The sequence below is a fragment of the Cervus canadensis genome, chromosome 2, assembly GCF_019320065.1.
Source record: "Cervus canadensis isolate Bull #8, Minnesota chromosome 2, ASM1932006v1, whole genome shotgun sequence".
NCBI lineage: Eukaryota > Metazoa > Chordata > Mammalia > Artiodactyla > Cervidae > Cervus > Cervus canadensis.
Genome location: NC_057387.1, coordinates 79,208,736 through 79,225,679, shown reverse-complemented (window position 1 = coordinate 79,225,679; position 16,944 = coordinate 79,208,736). Strand labels below are relative to the sequence as shown.

General features: G+C 39.9%; 1 protein-coding gene across 5 annotated transcripts in view; it reads left to right on the top strand.

The window, feature by feature from the left end:
- PATJ (PATJ crumbs cell polarity complex component) overlaps positions 1 to 16,944 on the top strand; it is a 361,174-nt gene that overhangs the window by 306,651 nt on the left and 37,579 nt on the right. For all 5 annotated transcript variants that reach the window (XM_043461136.1, XM_043461135.1, XM_043461132.1 and 2 more), the window contains 7 exons: positions 3,183 to 3,376; positions 5,735 to 5,882; positions 7,001 to 7,087; positions 11,593 to 11,707; positions 12,449 to 12,486; positions 15,619 to 15,741; positions 16,492 to 16,596. In XM_043461136.1, coding sequence (XP_043317071.1) covers positions 3,183 to 3,376; positions 5,735 to 5,882; positions 7,001 to 7,087; positions 11,593 to 11,707; positions 12,449 to 12,486; positions 15,619 to 15,741; positions 16,492 to 16,596 — 810 coding nt within the window. The remainder of the gene's footprint in view (positions 1 to 3,182; positions 3,377 to 5,734; positions 5,883 to 7,000; positions 7,088 to 11,592; positions 11,708 to 12,448; positions 12,487 to 15,618; positions 15,742 to 16,491; positions 16,597 to 16,944) is intronic.

Genomic DNA, 16,944 nt, shown 5'->3' with positions numbered 1-16,944 from the left:
TGCGGGCAGATTCTTTATACCAGCTGAGCCACAGGGAAAGCCCAAGAATACTGGAATGGGTCACCTATCCTTTCTCCAGCAGATCTTCCCAACCTAGGAATTGAACCAGGGTCTCCTGCATTGCAACCGGATTCTTTACCAACTGGTAGCTCAACCCCTGATACTTCAGTTGGCCTTCCGTGGTTTTATACTATTGTTTTATGTTAAATTAGGACAACCCAGATTTTGCTTACAAATATATAGTGAAATAATATTTTAGCCTGACAAGATTTATCATTCTGTGATTAACATGGGCTATTTTCTTTCTGGTTCTTTTTTTAAGGGTCAGTCCCTCCTCTTACCCTTCCCTCTATTCCCGTTATCCTCTTCTATTTTTCTGCAAGTGGGAGCAGAAAGAATAGAGAGCTAATACCTGGTTTTCCCTGTGGAATAAAATAGTGAGGAGCTGCTGCCCTAGTTTGGTTATTCTTTCCTTCCAAAGCAGCAACTCACCCGTTTCCCCACATGCCTTTCCTCCCCCAGGGACATGATAGACCCCCATTGACAACTGGGGTTCCCTATGATCCTTCTTAAACAAGAAGCCCTGCTGTTACCGCTCCTCGTCCTTTACCATCAGTGTTCTAAATAATGCATCTGGGGCTTATGTAAGACACTTAATACATCACTGCACCATATTCTAACCACTCAGCAATGTTTCTCTTACTATTGGTGTATTTAGTGGTGTCTCTTGGTGGCTCAGTGGTAAAGAATTTGCCAGCCAATGCAGGAGACATGAGTTTGATTCCTGGATCAGGAAGATCTCCTGGGGAAGGAAATGGCAACCCACTCTAGTATTCATGGCATTCCACTCCAGCATTCTTGCCTGGGAAATCCCAAGGATCGAGGAGTCTGGCGGGGTACAGTCCATGACATCACAAAAAGTCAGACAGGACTGAGCAACTAAATAACAGCAACTTGATTCACAGATGAGAAAATGAAAACTTTGAACTTGCCACAGATCACTTTGATTTGGACAGATATCTTGATGCGGGTATTTAGAGTGAATTGCTTTTGTAATATTAGAGTTTAATGACAGTGCTTTTAATTAAAGCCATAATTGTTAAGGCCTTTCAAGGGGTATTTTAGAGGCTTAGAGAATTCACCTTCAATCCATGGAGGTAACTATTTTTCAGTGTGCCACTTTAGCAGAAGTGGTCTTGTGTGCCATCTATTGGAATACAGGAAAATAATCAGCTCAGACCACATTTTCTGGAGACATTGTTTTCCCCTTTGTCTGTGGGTTTACCTCGTAAACAAAGGAAGTGTGATCATGGGCCTCAAGTAATAGCAAATGTTGTCACTGAGCACCAGCCCTGACTGTAGTTCCTTCAGTTCCTTGTAAAATATGTTTCTATTTTCTGTCAACCACGTGTCAGCCCTGTGCCAAACATACTACAGGATTTATTTCATTTAATCCTCACAACAAAGTACATAGATACTATAATGATTGTTGTTATTATTATCTCTAATTCATGGAAAGCAGACTTGAAACTCGTCTTGAGTTATCTCTTTAAGGTTTCACATAGTATAAGTTGAAATCGGCACTCAAAGCGAATTCCATCTATACCTAAAACCTATGCTTAACTATTATTCTGGGTGTTGTTAATCATAGTGATTCACAAACCCACCAAGATATATCAGAAAAGAAAAAGCAGCTTGAAAATTAGGCTTTTAAATATTTTCTTGACTCACAGCATCAACTTTAAATAATCACTCAAAAGTCACTTTCTCCAGGAAGGGCTCATTCCTCTTTTCTCCTGTCTTTGTAATCCCTCTTTAAGCACAAGTAGTGAGTCTTTGGAATGTTAGAAATGGAAAAGCCTTAGCCCAGCCCTTCATTGTATAGGTGAAGGAATGGCAGTCCAGAGATAGATGGGACATGCCCAAGCCACACAGACTGAGACCAACATCTTGAGAGAAACTGGCCTTGGCCTGGGCCCATCCTTCCCCTGGTTTGGCTCTTTTTGTAACTATGACCTTGAAGAAGGGACCTACAACTCCCTTCTTCTGAGTCTGGGTTACTGTGTCCATCAATTTGGCCCATGTGTCAAATTGACTTAGCAACATCCATACTAGACTTTCTCTGTGGCTAGAGGAAGTTTAAGAGTGAGATGAGGCAGCACGGTACAGAGAGTGTGGCTGGAAAGATAGTCTGGGTTCATATTATGGCCCTCCATATGCTAGCTGTGTAACCTTGCTCAAGTCACTTAACCTCTGCATGCCTCAGTTTCCTCACCTGTAAAATGGTAACAGTATCAGAGAGTTCGTGTAAATGCTCATAAAGGGCTAATTTAATTTCAATCTCTGGATCAGGAAGATCTCCTGGCAAAGGAAATGGCAACCGACTCCAGTATTCTTGCCTGGGAAACCCCATGGACAGAAGAGCCTGGTGTTCTGTTCAACCCCGTGAACAGAACAGTCCATGGGGTCGCTAAAGAGTTGGACACAACTTAGCAACTAAACAACAACACAACCATTTGTTAAGTGAAAAATAAGTTGGCTATGATTTCCATTGAACAGCCAAGGAAAACGGAGTTTCACAGAGGTTACACGACTTGCCCAGATTCACGTGACTGACTAGAAGCAGGGCCTCAGTTTCACTCAGTGCTGTTTCCAATATATTTGATGTCTCATGCATGGCCCTGTCTGTCTCACTCAGATCCAGATTCAAATCAGTGGACTTCAGAAAGTCTTTGACCATGTCAGAAATACCAGCCCCTCATTTCCTCCTGGCCTGTTCTGAAGTAGTCATGATGTTAGCAATTAAGTGTGAGGATGTCAAGTTCAATCAGCAAACTGAATCCAACAAATACTGACCAAGTACTAATATTTATTTCCCCTTTGACCTCAACTGAATGAGCCAAGTAGTCCCTGCTTTCTCGTGTTGAGTCCATAGTAAAGTTCACAGCTACCTAAAATTGCATTATCATGTGACTAGCCCACCCTCTGTAATTACTTGGGGCAGGGGAGTGTCAGGGCCACATCCATTGTACTTGAAGCAGCTGTGACTGCTAGGGGGCACTCCCTGTGTGCTTTGGGATTGGCTGGAAATTTCTGGAGGTTTTTCACTGATTGGGTCAAGGAGCTGCTGAAGGCAGAGAGGTCTCTGCTGTTGCATCCTGTCTCGGATGCCTGTTTTCCAGGTTAATGGGATTGACCTGCGGAGTGCCAGCCACGAAGAAGCCATCACAGCCCTGAGGCAGACCCCCCAGAAGGTGCGACTGGTGGTGTACAGAGATGAAGCGCACTACAGGGACGAGGAGAACTTGGAGATTTTCCCCGTGGATCTGCAGAAGAAGGCTGGTCGAGGACTGGGCTTGAGCATCGTTGGAAAACGGTAAGGAAATAGTGTCAGAGTCAGAATTGATCAGCCTTGTTCCTTCAGAGTTCTAGGAACTAAAGTTGATAAACACTGAAAGATAAAGCCGTGTATAAACTAATGATGTGATTTCTAAAATTAACATTTTTATGACTATTTGAATGAGATAGGTCATATTACTAAGCAAGACCTTAGCCAAAAAACATGTCATATAAAGATAAACTCTAACCCAAATCAACCCAGACTGTTCCGACTTTTTTCCTCATAAAGAGTTAAAACAGAGTCAACAAGGCCTTTTCTACTTGGAGTCACTTAGATCTAAGGCTGGCAGGGGTTGGTTAAAGCGACCATACCTAAGAAACAGTTGGTATCAAGAAAGAGATTTACATGTACAGTGTTGGGTTAGGGAAATTTCTCTACCATAGAGTGCCATGTTAATTTCATACTCTGTGAAATCAGTTGAGGAGTTACTGAAACTAGTTGAGTTGGTTGACATGGTCAAGAGACATCGATTCTTTGTGACAGTAGTCTTCTATTAAGAAAGATGTCTTGCAAATAATAGCTTGCACCAAAAATATAGGTAGATCCTGGTGACCAGGCTACTCTTTTGAAAGCTATGCTTCTTACCCATGTGATAGGGAATTGCAGTAATTATTTCAGAACAGTATTAGTACACTAGAGAAATCAGTAAGATCTTGAAACTGTAGTTCCAGCTTCCACAGTTTACTGGCTTTAGATATCATCTAGTGTGTATTTATTCCAACAGGGCTGCAGGATTTTCATGTGATGCCTCAATATAGCCTTAAATGGTATCAACCATATTAGGAATAATCAAAGCTGGTTTTATATATTATGTCACATACCCCCACTGACCTTTGTTGACTAGCCTAGTGCTTTGTTCCAAATGGTCTGGCCTGTTATTAAGATATTAGCTACCATTTTTGAGCACTGGTTTTTGCCACTGTGTACTCATGATCTTATATTTTATTTCAGCACCATAAAACCATCACTTTGGAAATGTATTACAAAACAAAAGAGCTGAGACTCATAAGCATACTCAGTACACCTATGGGTGCAGAATAACTGACAGAGCCCACGTTGAAGCTTGCTTTCTTGTTGTGATCATACATGTGCCTGGAGAGAGTCCTTTTAGAGTAATGGTTTTTTTCTTTATTGTCTCAGAGTGGATTGGTGAAATAATCTTCATACAACATGAACATTTTAGATTGAGTTTGTAAGGAACATTTACATTCTTAGCACAAAAGGTTTTATGGTAGAAGATCAGATGTATAAGCTCTCAAAATTCTTTGCCTAGCAATTCCACAACTAGGGATTTATCCTAAATACAGGCTTGTAGATATGTTATTCACTGCACATTGCTTACAGTAGCTAGAGAAGTAAACAACCTATATTTCCATCAACAATTCACTAATAAATGAATTTAATGAATTATAATATAGTTCCTCAAAACACTGGGTAAGCTCCAAGTGGTAATAAAGACCAATTGCCATAGTGTGTTAAGTGAAAGAAAGAAAGTTAAAAGGAACAAAGCTGGAGGGAAAAAAGACTATATGTTCTTTTATATCCATTTACACAGATATGTACTATACACACGTGCATTGCTTATGTAGACACAGAATATTGCTCTTCCCAGGTGGCTCAGTGGTAAAGAATCCATCTTCCAATGCAGGAGACATGGGTTCAATCCCTGTGTTCAGGAAAATCCCCTGGAGGAGAAAACGGCAACCCCCTCCAATATTCTTACCTGGGAAATGCCATGGACAGAGGAGCCTGGCGGGCTGTGGTCCATGGGGGTCACAAAGAGTCAGACACAACTGAGTGACCGAGCACACATGCACACAGAATGTCTCCTGGAGATAATAAAGAAATGGGAAACACTGGTTATTTCTGAGAAGGGAATTTGGAGATGGGAAACAGAGATGAGAGGGGAAATTTTCAAGGTCACCCCTTTTTAACCTCTTGAATTTTGAGACATACACTTATTTATTCATCAAATAAATATAATTAAAACCTTAAAGTAATAAAGGCAGGGAAAGAGAGGAAGAGTGAAAAAGAGACTAGAAACAGATGAGATAATAACTGAGCTAATTGCTAAAGAAATAATGTGTATGTTTTAACAGTACTTAGCTGTTTTTTTAAAGTGAATTTCCATTTCATTTCACTAAAATTATTCTCTTGCAGAAATTATGCCCTTGGGCCAGTGAAAGTGAATAATACAATAGGCAACATAAATAGATATAAGCTATTTAAAGGGTGAGCACTCTGAGGCTTATCATTTGGGAAGAATATCTGTAATCTCAGGTTTAATATAGAAATATTGGGTTGTGCCATTACTCTGCTTTATGGTATTCACAGAAATGGAAGTGGAGTGTTTATTTCTGACATCGTGAAAGGTGGAGCCGCAGACCTTGATGGGAGATTAATTCAGGGAGATCAGATCTTATCTGTGAATGGGGAGGACATGAGAAGTGCTTCCCAGGAGACAGTGGCCACTATCCTCAAGGTGAGTCCCTAAGTGCTTTCTGCCTCCCTAGTATAACTCAAGTCCAATGGTAGTGGTTCTAGTTTAGCTTTTTTATAAATGTGTTGAATTTTATAAAATGCGTTGATGCTAGATTTTTACTAGAGACCTAGTCTCTGATTATTTTAACCAATTAGGAATAGCTGCTGAAGAAAGCTATTGTATTGATTAACAGGATTGAAGGGACCCTTGTTTGGGAATGTAAGCTAGTTTTTCATACTTTGAGAATTCCAAGTACCCGCAGTTGTTCTCTAAAATCACTCGATGGGAGATTCTCCTGGAGTCACAAAATGTATCCTCTTCCCTCTTGGGCTGCATTATCATGAATTCATCAAGTCCAGCTTTTATTGCTTGAAGGAATATTAAAGATGCTAAAGACCAAATCCTCCACCTCACAATGAAGTCCTGACAAAGCAGAGTGGCATGCCCAGATACCAGAGCTGTGCTTGAGGAGTTTTTCTGTCTCTCAAGCTGTTTTTCACTGAGGCTCAAGGGGGCTCAAGATTCCCTTCCAACTGACTGTTTCTGCCACATGCACCCTACCTGCCTTGGAAGAAACTGGTGAATAAAAATCCTTGTAAATGGCCATTCAGCTCTCACCAGGTGTATCTTATTCTTATTCACAAATAATAGTAGCTGTAGGAGCTTTTACAAAATAAATGAATTCTGTTTCTTTTAAAATCCTGATTTTCTAAAATAGTTTACTCTCAGTTATTACTCAAGAGAAGACTTGTATCAGATTACCCGTCTGTTCCCTCTGTGTTTGATTTTTTTCCCATCCTCCTTTTCACCACTGTTTCTTCATCATTTCACTGCTCACAAATACTTTCGTCAGAAGGGAAAAGAAAGAGAAAGGAGGTGAATTGAAATGTAATCTTTTTAACATGTTTGAAGAAGTGAGGAAATCGTGAGATGAGTAGCATTGAGCTGATAAATTTTTGTGACCTTACGTGATCTTTTTGATAACTGAATTTCCTTTCTAGTGTGGCCTTCATCAGCCATTTATGTTCTTGGCTGCAGAGATTAGTGGAGGCACTACCATAATAATTTAGGACACAGATGCTACTGTTTCTCACCTGTTCTTTTCCTGTCTTCCCCAGTGTGCACAGGGGCTTGTGCAGCTAGAGATTGGAAGACTCCGAGCTGGTTCCTGGGCCTCCTCGAGGAAGACATCACAGAACAGTCAGGTTGTTGATGGCCTCCTGTTAGACCACTCATGCACCTGTCCCAATTGGGAGAAATTTTCCCATTTCATAAATGATCTTTTGGAAATAATATGTAATATATAGCATATCCATGACACTAAGTTTGGTGTACTTTAATGCGTTTGGAATAAAAAATGAAAGGTGGGATAGAAACTCATTAATCCCTAGATTTTTCTCTCCTTTATTGCCTGCAAATATTTTCTTAGAACCACTTTTCTCTCCCACTATTCTATATTGCCTAGGCAGTGCATGTACACAGCTGTGTTTATTTAAAAAAAAAAAAGAAGCAACATCTGGTGGCAATTTGACCCTCATTAGCACAACATTGTTCTATTCATTCAATTAAATATAGCTATAAAGTTAACTTGTGAATAGCCACTCACACATGCTGAGGGCAGTTAATGGTATATTCCTGGGAGAGCAAAATATGGGAGTTTCTCCTGCAGGAGGGAGGCCTTAGTGGGTGATATTTTGTGGGTTAGCAAACATCTCATGTTTATTTGCAACGCTGATGTAAATGCCACTTTTTTTTTCTAACGTAGTATATTTCGCTGTATTTTTTCTTCACTGTGATGTCTGACAAAATCAAGATGGTAGACTATATGTTAAGTCTTATTTCGTATATAATGAAACTATAGAAACGTACATGTGACCCCCTAATCCCCTTTGCAGGTTATTAGATGGACTTTGTTTTGAGGTTAAAAGCATGATGACTTTTGGTCTCCTTCCTGATTTCCTTAGACTTAAAACCTCTCCAAGGCCTTTGTTTGGAAGGGGTTCTGATTTTATGGTTAGCCCACAGGTGCTTCTGGAATCCTATTAGCTGCCCCTTTTGCCTCATTTATGTTAGGAAATGAGTGAAGAAAAATACCATTGTTCAGATAGAATCACAGGTTAGTTGGCTTGCCTTAGATAATTTTTAGGGCAAGCAAACCGAGTAAACATCGTTAAGTTTTTTGGGCTTTTTGTTGTTGTATTTGCATTTCTGGCTTATGTAATGGGCAGCAAATATCATGTTTATTAAAAGACAGTGGTGCAGTAGGATTCTAGACATCAATAAATGGTGAAAATTCTGATCAGACTTGTATCAAAAGTGGGAAATTGAGATTCAAAATAGTTGTCTTGGGGGCGTGGGCTCAATCGCTCTGTTGTGTCCAACTCTTTGCAACCCCATGGACTGTAGCCCACCAGGCGCCTCTATCCATGGGATACTCCAGGCAAGAATACTGGAGCGGGTTGCCATTTCCTCCTCCAGGGGATCTTCCCAACCCAGGAGTTGAACGATGTCTCCTTTGTCTCCTGCATTGCAGGCAAGTTTTTTACTACTTGAGCCACTGGGGAAGCTACTAGTCGTCTTGGCTTCTTCCTTAATGGAAGATTTGACCTAAGTGATTTTATCAAAGCCCCATTGTACATAGGGGTTAGTATGTAGAATAGACAATACTGGAGATGAAATTTTTCTTCCTGTAGAGTACATGAAGGTGACACATGAGAAAAGGAGTTTGATAAACTGAAGAGAATGAGAAGGCCTCCCAGACAGAGAATGTAGCATAGGCAGAAGCACAAAGGGGTACAAGGAGCTCTGGTGTTTTAAAAAGAGTTTGAACTGACAGGAGAGGTGGTGGGTAGAACTGGATTTCTGTCCTTGAAGAATGTAGATATGCATCCAGGAGATTATAATAAAGTTCATACTCAGGTGAAATACAAAGATAACATATTTAGAGACTCTACCATTCAATGTCAAAAGCCCACCATTATCATTTATCTGGTAGGTAAATGTGAGCTGTCATATTTTGGAAACCTGGGACAAAGTACCAAATACTTTTCTCTAGCCTCTTTACACAGAATTTTCATTTCAGAGGATAGAAGTTTAATTCAATGTTAAGAAAAACAGCAAATATATTCTATCCTTACTTTATCCTTAAAAGTAAGACCCAAATGAAATGAGTCTGTACTGATAGGTAGCTAGTGAGAAGGAGGCCAGTAGCAGGCTATGAAAAGGAAGTGTCCTGCATCTTCATGAGCTGAACACCAGCCTATGATCCAGATGGAGAAAAAGAGGAACCTATTCCCAAACATTTCCCCTAACAAAGAACATATAATAAAATATTAATTTTGGAATCTAGGTGGTATGTCTACTGTGCCATTCAACTTTTCTATAAATTTAAAATTTTTCATATTTAAGGAACATTAAAATATTAACTTGCATCATACTAAGGACAAATTATAATTTGTCAGGTGATAATTGTAGTCTTAGATTTACTTTAAAATTTTGAGGCAATTAAGGCATAACCTTGAGAATTTGATAGAAAAAAGTTCTTTATTCATTATTGATGTCATTGTTTTGTGCATTGGGAAGATCCTTCACTGTGCATATGATTTTCATTAAATAGCCCCAGCCAAACATTACTGTAGATTATCTAAATTTATTTAAATAAACATTCAGTTCAGTTCAGTTGCTCAGTCGTGTCTGACTCTTTGCGACCCCAAGAATCGCAGCACACCAGGCCTCCCTGTCCATCACCAACCCCCAGAGTTTACCCAAACTCATGTCCATTGAGTCAGTGATGCCATCCAGCCATCACTCTGTCGTCCCCTTCTCCTCCTGCCCCCAATCCCTCTCAGCATCAGGGTCTTTTCCAATGAGTCAGCTCTTCACATGAGGCGGCCAAAGTATTGGAGCTTCAGCTTCAGCATCAGTCCTTCCAATGAACACCCAGGACTGATCTTCTTTAGGATGGACTGGTTGGCTCTCCTTGCAGTCCAAGGGACTCTCAAGAGTCTTCTCCAACACCACAGTTCAAAAGCATCAATTTTTCGTCGCCCAGCTTTCTTCACAGTCCAACTCTCACATCCATACATGACCACTGGCAAAACCATAGCCTTGACTAGACAGACCTTTGTTGGCAAAGTAATGTCTCTGCTTTTTAATGTGCTATCTGGGTTGGTCATAACTTTCCTTCCAAGGAGTAAGCATCTTTTAATTTCATGGCTGCAGTCACCATCTGCAGTGATTTTGGAGCCCCCAAAAATAAAGTCTGACACTGTTTCCACTGTTTCCCCATCTATTTTCCATGAAGTGGTGGGACCAGATGCCATGATCTTCGTTTTCTGAATGTTGAGCTTTAAGCCAACTTTTTCACTCTCCTCTTTCACTTTCATCAAGAGGCTTTTTAGTTCCTCTTCACTTTCTGCCATAAGGGTGGTGTCATCTGCATATCTGAGGTTATTGATATTTCTCCTGGCAATCTTGAATCCAGCTGTGCTTCATCCAGCCCAGCATTTCTCATGATGTACTCTGCATATAAGTTAAATAAGCAGGGTGACAATATACAGCCTTGATGTACTCCTTTTCCTATTTGGAATCAGTCTGTTGTTCCATGTCCAGTTCTCACTGTTGCTTCCTGACCTGCATACAGGTTTCTCAAGAGGCAGGTCAGGTGGTCTGGTATTCCCATCTCTTTCAGAATTTTCCACAGTTTATTGTGATCCACATAGTCAAAGGCTTTGGCATAGTCAATAAAGCAGAAATAGATATTTTTCTGGAACCCTCTTGCTTTTTCAATGATCCAGTGGATGTTGGCAATTTGATCTCTGGTTAGATTTATTTGAAAGTACAGTAATGAAGATGGCACTAGGGGTAAAGAGTCTGCCTGCCAGTGCTGGAGACATAAGAGACGTGGGTTTGATCCCTGGATCAGGAAGATCCCCTGGAGGAGGAAGTGGCAACCCACTCCAGTATTCTTGCCTGGAGAATCCGTGGACAGTGGAGCCTGATGGGCTATGGTCCACAGGGTCACAAAGAGTCAGACATGACTGAAGTGACTTAGCACAATGGAAGTATAACAGATTGAGCTGAATTATTACCAACTCTAGGAAAATCTTTGAGAAAAAAATTTTTAGATATTCCTAAAATAACATATTCCCTTGATATTTGCTGCTTTTTCTTACAGCTGAGCATTCTATATAATCAAGTTCCTGTTAATCTAGATTTTCAGTTCAGTTGCTCAGTCATGTCCGATTCTTTATGACTCCATGGGCTGCAGCACCCCAGACTTCCCTGTCCATCATCAATTCCCAGAGCTTGTTTTACCAAAATAGCTCATGTATTTGGGTAATGAGAAAATAAATGTTCACTGCACCCCCAAATGACACTTAGTGTCATTAACTGATCATATGTAAACACTGTGTAACATACTAGGAAAATGTTTCTGATTTCATCTGGCACACAAAAAGCTGAAATTACTGCATGCTTTCTACCTTGATGATTGAAACCACGTATGAAAGCACGTATAATGGAGAAAGTAGTGGAGCAAATGTTAAATGAGATTATTTAGGGTGATGAGAGAGGGAGTGTGAGTTTTCCTTTTTGTTTTCTTTTTTGGCCTCCACAGAATTTTCTATTACATGGTTGTGGTTACTTCAGTAAGTAAAATAGTAATAATAACTATGAATTTCTAAAACTGACCACTGAGTTTCCTTTTCAGGGGAGTCAGCATAGCACACACAGCAGCTTCCATCCTTCCCTGGCTCCTGTCATCACCAGCCTGCAAAACCTGGTTGGCGCAAAACGAGCTTCAGATCCGTCCCCCCAAAATTCAGGTATTACTTCAGACACACCATTGCGCAAAACCATCCTGCTACCCAATTTTTTTAAAAAAATGAAAAAAAACATTTACTGGAGTACAGTTGATTTACAATGTTGTATTAGTTTCAGGTGTACGACAAAAATGTTTCTAAACCTTTGAACACGGCCACATAAACTTTCTGAAAGCCCTGTTCTAAAGGAAGGAAAGCCATAGAGATCTGTGTTTGGAATGTGCCTTAACTTACACTTGAAAAGGAGAAAAGCAGAAATCTAAAGTACTTCATAAAGTAAAACCATTTCCAAAGAGAAAATTTAAAAATTGTGGATCACTCAAGGAAGGTCAGAGTGCATATCCCATCATGGGTGGGGCAGGGAAGGGGGTCTTTTTAAGTGTTTCCTTGGGTAAAGATATCTTTGATTAAGGCAGAAAAATGTGCAGTGAGACACAAATGGCTCACCCTCCAAGCCACTTACTCACCATATTCCAGGCAGCTGCTGCTGTAGTCCATCAGCTTTTGTCAGACTGCATGATTATGGCCACATCTATCTCAAACAGAGAGGACTTGTTAAAAATAGAGGACATAACCCTTGATAAATGGTCACCAGTTAGAATTTTGAGAAAGGGTATAATGCCTTCTTGCCTCAGTATTCTCTCCTTAAAGACCTAAAAAATGATGCCATTTTCATGGGACAATATTATATCCTAGATATGTTATCTCTTACTCTTAAAAAGTTAATTTGTTGCTTCTTTATAGGCACAGATGTGGGACCAAGGACCGTTGAGATAATCAGGGTAAGTCAATGATATTGTTTTTGTTTTTTCTGATTTGTTTTGGATTTGCATAATGTGTACATCTTCCCCTCAATGCAATGTATTGGATTGTTAGTGTGCTCTTTTAAGTTACTGAAGTAAATATATGGTCTATGTAACACAGACATACTGAGAAAAAATAAAGCAAAGCACATTCATGACCACTGAATTTTTTGGTGCATCCCATCCACTTCATTTTGTGTACCATGTTTAGGTTTTATAAAAACAAACAAACAAAATGGTATCAATTAGACGTACTGTTGTAGCTTGCCTTTTTCACTTTAGAGCATGGACTCTTAGTCATGCAACTAAGTATTTTTTGACAGCACATGGCATGATTTTTGTCAGTTAACATAGTATTCCATCATATGAATGTGCTGTAATTTTTCTTAGCCAATGCCCTCTTATTAAACAAGTAGCATATTTCTCAACTTTTGCCATCTTTTATAGCAAAAGATGTCTTTTATTTTCTTTTGGCTCATATCATGGGTATTTTCTTTAGGATTATTTCTTAGAAATGAAATTGTTGGGTCAAAATCCACACTTGTTTTTGAAAGGCTTTTATACATAATGCTAAATTGCTCTCCCGAGAAGACTGTGTAGGATGCCTTTCAGTTCATAAAGTCATCAAATCCTAATTTTCAGACTCCTGTGTGATATGCAGAGTGTTAGAAAGCACTTTTATTTTCTCATGCTTATTATTAAATTTGGGGTTCAAGAAGTAATGAAGAAAATTATGACTTTGTTGTATTCATAGTTCAGCTATAGTAAAGTGATATCCAGCTTAACTGGGTTCTCTGGACTCAATTATAGTTATGTTTAAAGACACTTTACCGTTTATTAGCTTTATGACCTTTGGCGAGTTACTTAAGCTCAATTTGCTCATCTGTAGATTGGGCTTATAACACCTCACAAGGTAAATCTTGTTGTTTGGATTAATGAGGTCATGCACACAGTGTACTTAGCAGAGTACCTAGTTCATCATGAATGTCCAGGAAGTGGAATCCTTTATCATTGGCTACAACTTTGACTAAATCTGCCTGATTATTCTAAGTATCTTTCCACCAGAGTGGCAACTCAAATGTTCCTTGGATGGAGAAGTTAAAATGTACCAATATGTGCATAATTATGGATAAATTAAAGAAACATCATAATGAATTTGAACATAACCAAATTATTCTATAAATTTCTCATTCCAAGATTTATAGCATATCATTTTCTGTTTTCTTAGTCATTTCAGCTGCTTGTTTTTACAGGCTTTTATAAAAAGGCCAGTTCCTACCCACCCTGTTTTTCTACATATAGTCAGAGCAGAAACTTTATAATGAAACGCATCTTGCCATTTGCATGTAGGGCTTTACTATTGATGCATTCAGATGCATATAGAAGCTGGGCACAAACTTTGGAAAACAGGGTGTTGAAGTTTTTTCTCGTATGGTTTTTTGTCATTCTGTTCTTTTTCCTTTTTCCAACTTTATCGAGGTAAAATTGAAGCACACTGACCTATGTATATTTTTAAGTGATCAGGTAAAACTACAGAAGCCTTGCAACCCTGTAGGTCCTTTTCCCCAAACCATTCCCCTAATATGTGTGTCCTTATTATCATATGTTCACAGCTGCATAATTTGAGAGCCCTGCCAGACAAGGGTATCATCTTGGCTTTAAACTGTCCTACATATTTGAAAGAACTTAAGAAAATTCGTCACATTTCCCTGGTTCTTTGCATGTCAAGTAACTTGGGGTTTTCCCGACCCTGCTGAAGTTTATGCTATATAGACCCTGAAGAATGTTGTTTATGTTTTAGCAGGTATCCACCCAGTTAGGCTCATATTGCAAGTTATGTTACCTTTGGTGAGTGGTGGTTCAAATCTCAGTTCAGTTCCCAAATGTGGGTCTGTCCCTCACGAGTGTGGCTTAGAGTTGAGCTTCAGAATTCTGTGGGTTCACAGGATCCCTCTCTCTGACTCTTTCTACTCAAGTTTTCTTCCTTCATTCTCCAGCCATCAGGTCTCCTTTTCCTGTTTCCTCTGACCAGAAAGTTGAGTTAACTTCAAAGTTTTAACAATTTGCACCAACTTTATGGGGGTTTCCCAGGTGGCACTTGTGGTAAAGAACCCACCTGCCAATGCAGGAGACACAAGAGACTTTTGTTCGATCCCTGGATCAGGAGGATACCCTGGAGGAGGAAGTGGCAACCCACTCCAGTATTCTTGCCTGGAAAATTCCATGGACAAATGAGCCTGGCAGGCTGCAGTCCATGGGGCTGCAAAGAGTTAGGTCTTCATTTTAATCCATAGGAACAAGATGCTATAGGGTATGTATGCCCCCACGTTGAAACTGGAACTTACCATTTGTTCTTTTAGTGATTTTTAAAACACTAACCCTGTGATATACATGTAAGAGAAATCTGGACAAAGGCCAGGGTCTCTTCAGCAGGGTCAGAGTGAGCCAAACAGTCTCACCTAATAATCTTAGGGAATATTTTCAGCCATGTGTTACTTCTCTCTCCAAACTCTGTAGTCAAGACAGTGGGCGTCCTTGAAGATCCTTTGTTCTAACTCAGTCCTGCAGCTCCTTCAGAGCCAAGTGTGTTTGTTCACACCCAGAAGAGCATGATATGTGCGGTAATTTAATCATAAACACCATACGAGGGTATACTTGCCAAGTCTACATCAGAATTGGCCACTGAACAGCAGTAGCAGAGGGTTTGCTTTTTTCTTTCTTTTTCTTTTTTTTTAAATTTTTACTCCTACTGTTGCATTTTATTGAGCTTTTTCTGTGGTCCAGGACTGTACTATATCACCTCATTTAATCCTCAGATCAACACTGTGAGGTAGGTGGTTTTCTTTCCACTTTATGAAGAGATGGAAGCTCTAAGAGGTTAAGGAACTTCTTAGGACACCGCCCCCCATCCCACTGTCCCAGCTAATTAAGTACTTCAGTTAATGAAGAGCTGAAACACTGATTTTCTGACTTCCAAAGCACTGAAGTTAATTCTGGTGCTCAGCTGACCTCCTGCGACACAGGAATTTTGTTCAGCAACTCTGGGGACCATCAGATTGTGGCTCTTCGTTAAACATATAAGCATTGTTTTTCTTTTTTTTTTTTTTTTAGGAGCCCAGTGATGCCCTTGGAATCAGCATTGCTGGAGGAAAAGGAAGTCCCTTAGGAGATATCCCAATATTTATTGCCATGATTCAGGCCAGCGGTGTGGCTGCTCGGACACAGAAGCTTAAAGTAAACAGAGGGTGGGGAAGTGCTCACACCGTGTGATGGTGTGGGGTGGGAGAGGACGTGGTTGCCAGGGGCAGTTGGTTTAAAATTGGAATTCCAGCAGCCAGCAGAGACCCACACTGTGGGCAAAATGCACTGGAGACAGTTTGTACCTGAAATTCATTATGTCCCTAAGCATATAAAAATATTATTGTTTATATCAAAGCTTCTCAGTGAAAGATGAAATTGCAGCTCATTTGCAAACCTTCCCATATCATTTTTAGCACCACGTTCCACCTGAAATTGATTTTCACCTGAGAGAGATTTGACCTTAGAATCTTCCTTCCACCAAAAGCATCAACATTCTTATGATTTTTTTCTCCCCATCACGCCTTAATCTTAACTTAGGTAGAAAAAAATAAAGCAGAAAATATTTGGCTTCCTCATTAGAGCTTCATTGAACAGGTAATTTGTGCACCCCACTATTACTAGCAAATGGATGTATGCAACACCACCATTACCCAGGTACAAAAGTGGCCTGCCGGGCCTTTTAATAATCAAATCTGACCCCCTTCTTGTTTCTCTGATTGGTCTGTATTTGGGCGAAAGCCATAAAAATTCCTCATGCTTCTGGAACATGCATACACAGTAGAAACACAGAATCTTCACAATAGCCACAAATGGGAAATATGACTTACAAAGAATTTTAAGTATTCTTCTCAAATTTAATTTTTCTTAATGATAGTGATTTTTCTCCCACTTTTGTATTGCCAGGTTGGAGATCGGATTGTCAGCATTAATGGGCAACCTTTGGATGGGCTGTCTCACGCAGATGTGGTTAATCTGCTGAAGAACGCCTACGGGCGCATTATCCTGCAGGTATTGCGATCAATGGAACTCGCAGCTGGGAGAGGCAGATAAGTGGCGAGCAAAAACGATTGAGCGTCACTGGCAGGAGGCATCACCGCCCAGCAGGGTGCTTGGTGATGTGAATTATGAAGGTTGAAAGCAAGAAATTATTATTTTTATTCAAAAATTCTTTAATGCCACCCATACAGGCAGTGAGCATGATTATATGAAAGCATAACAAGGGGAGAAAAATTACTCTTTGCTTCACATGATAAATCAACAAGGCTTTTAGCTTCTGGTGTTCTTTTGTAAATCCGAGTTTGCATGGAATAGGAAATGATTTCTTTTCTTATACCCCAAAACGGCATCTGAACTGCC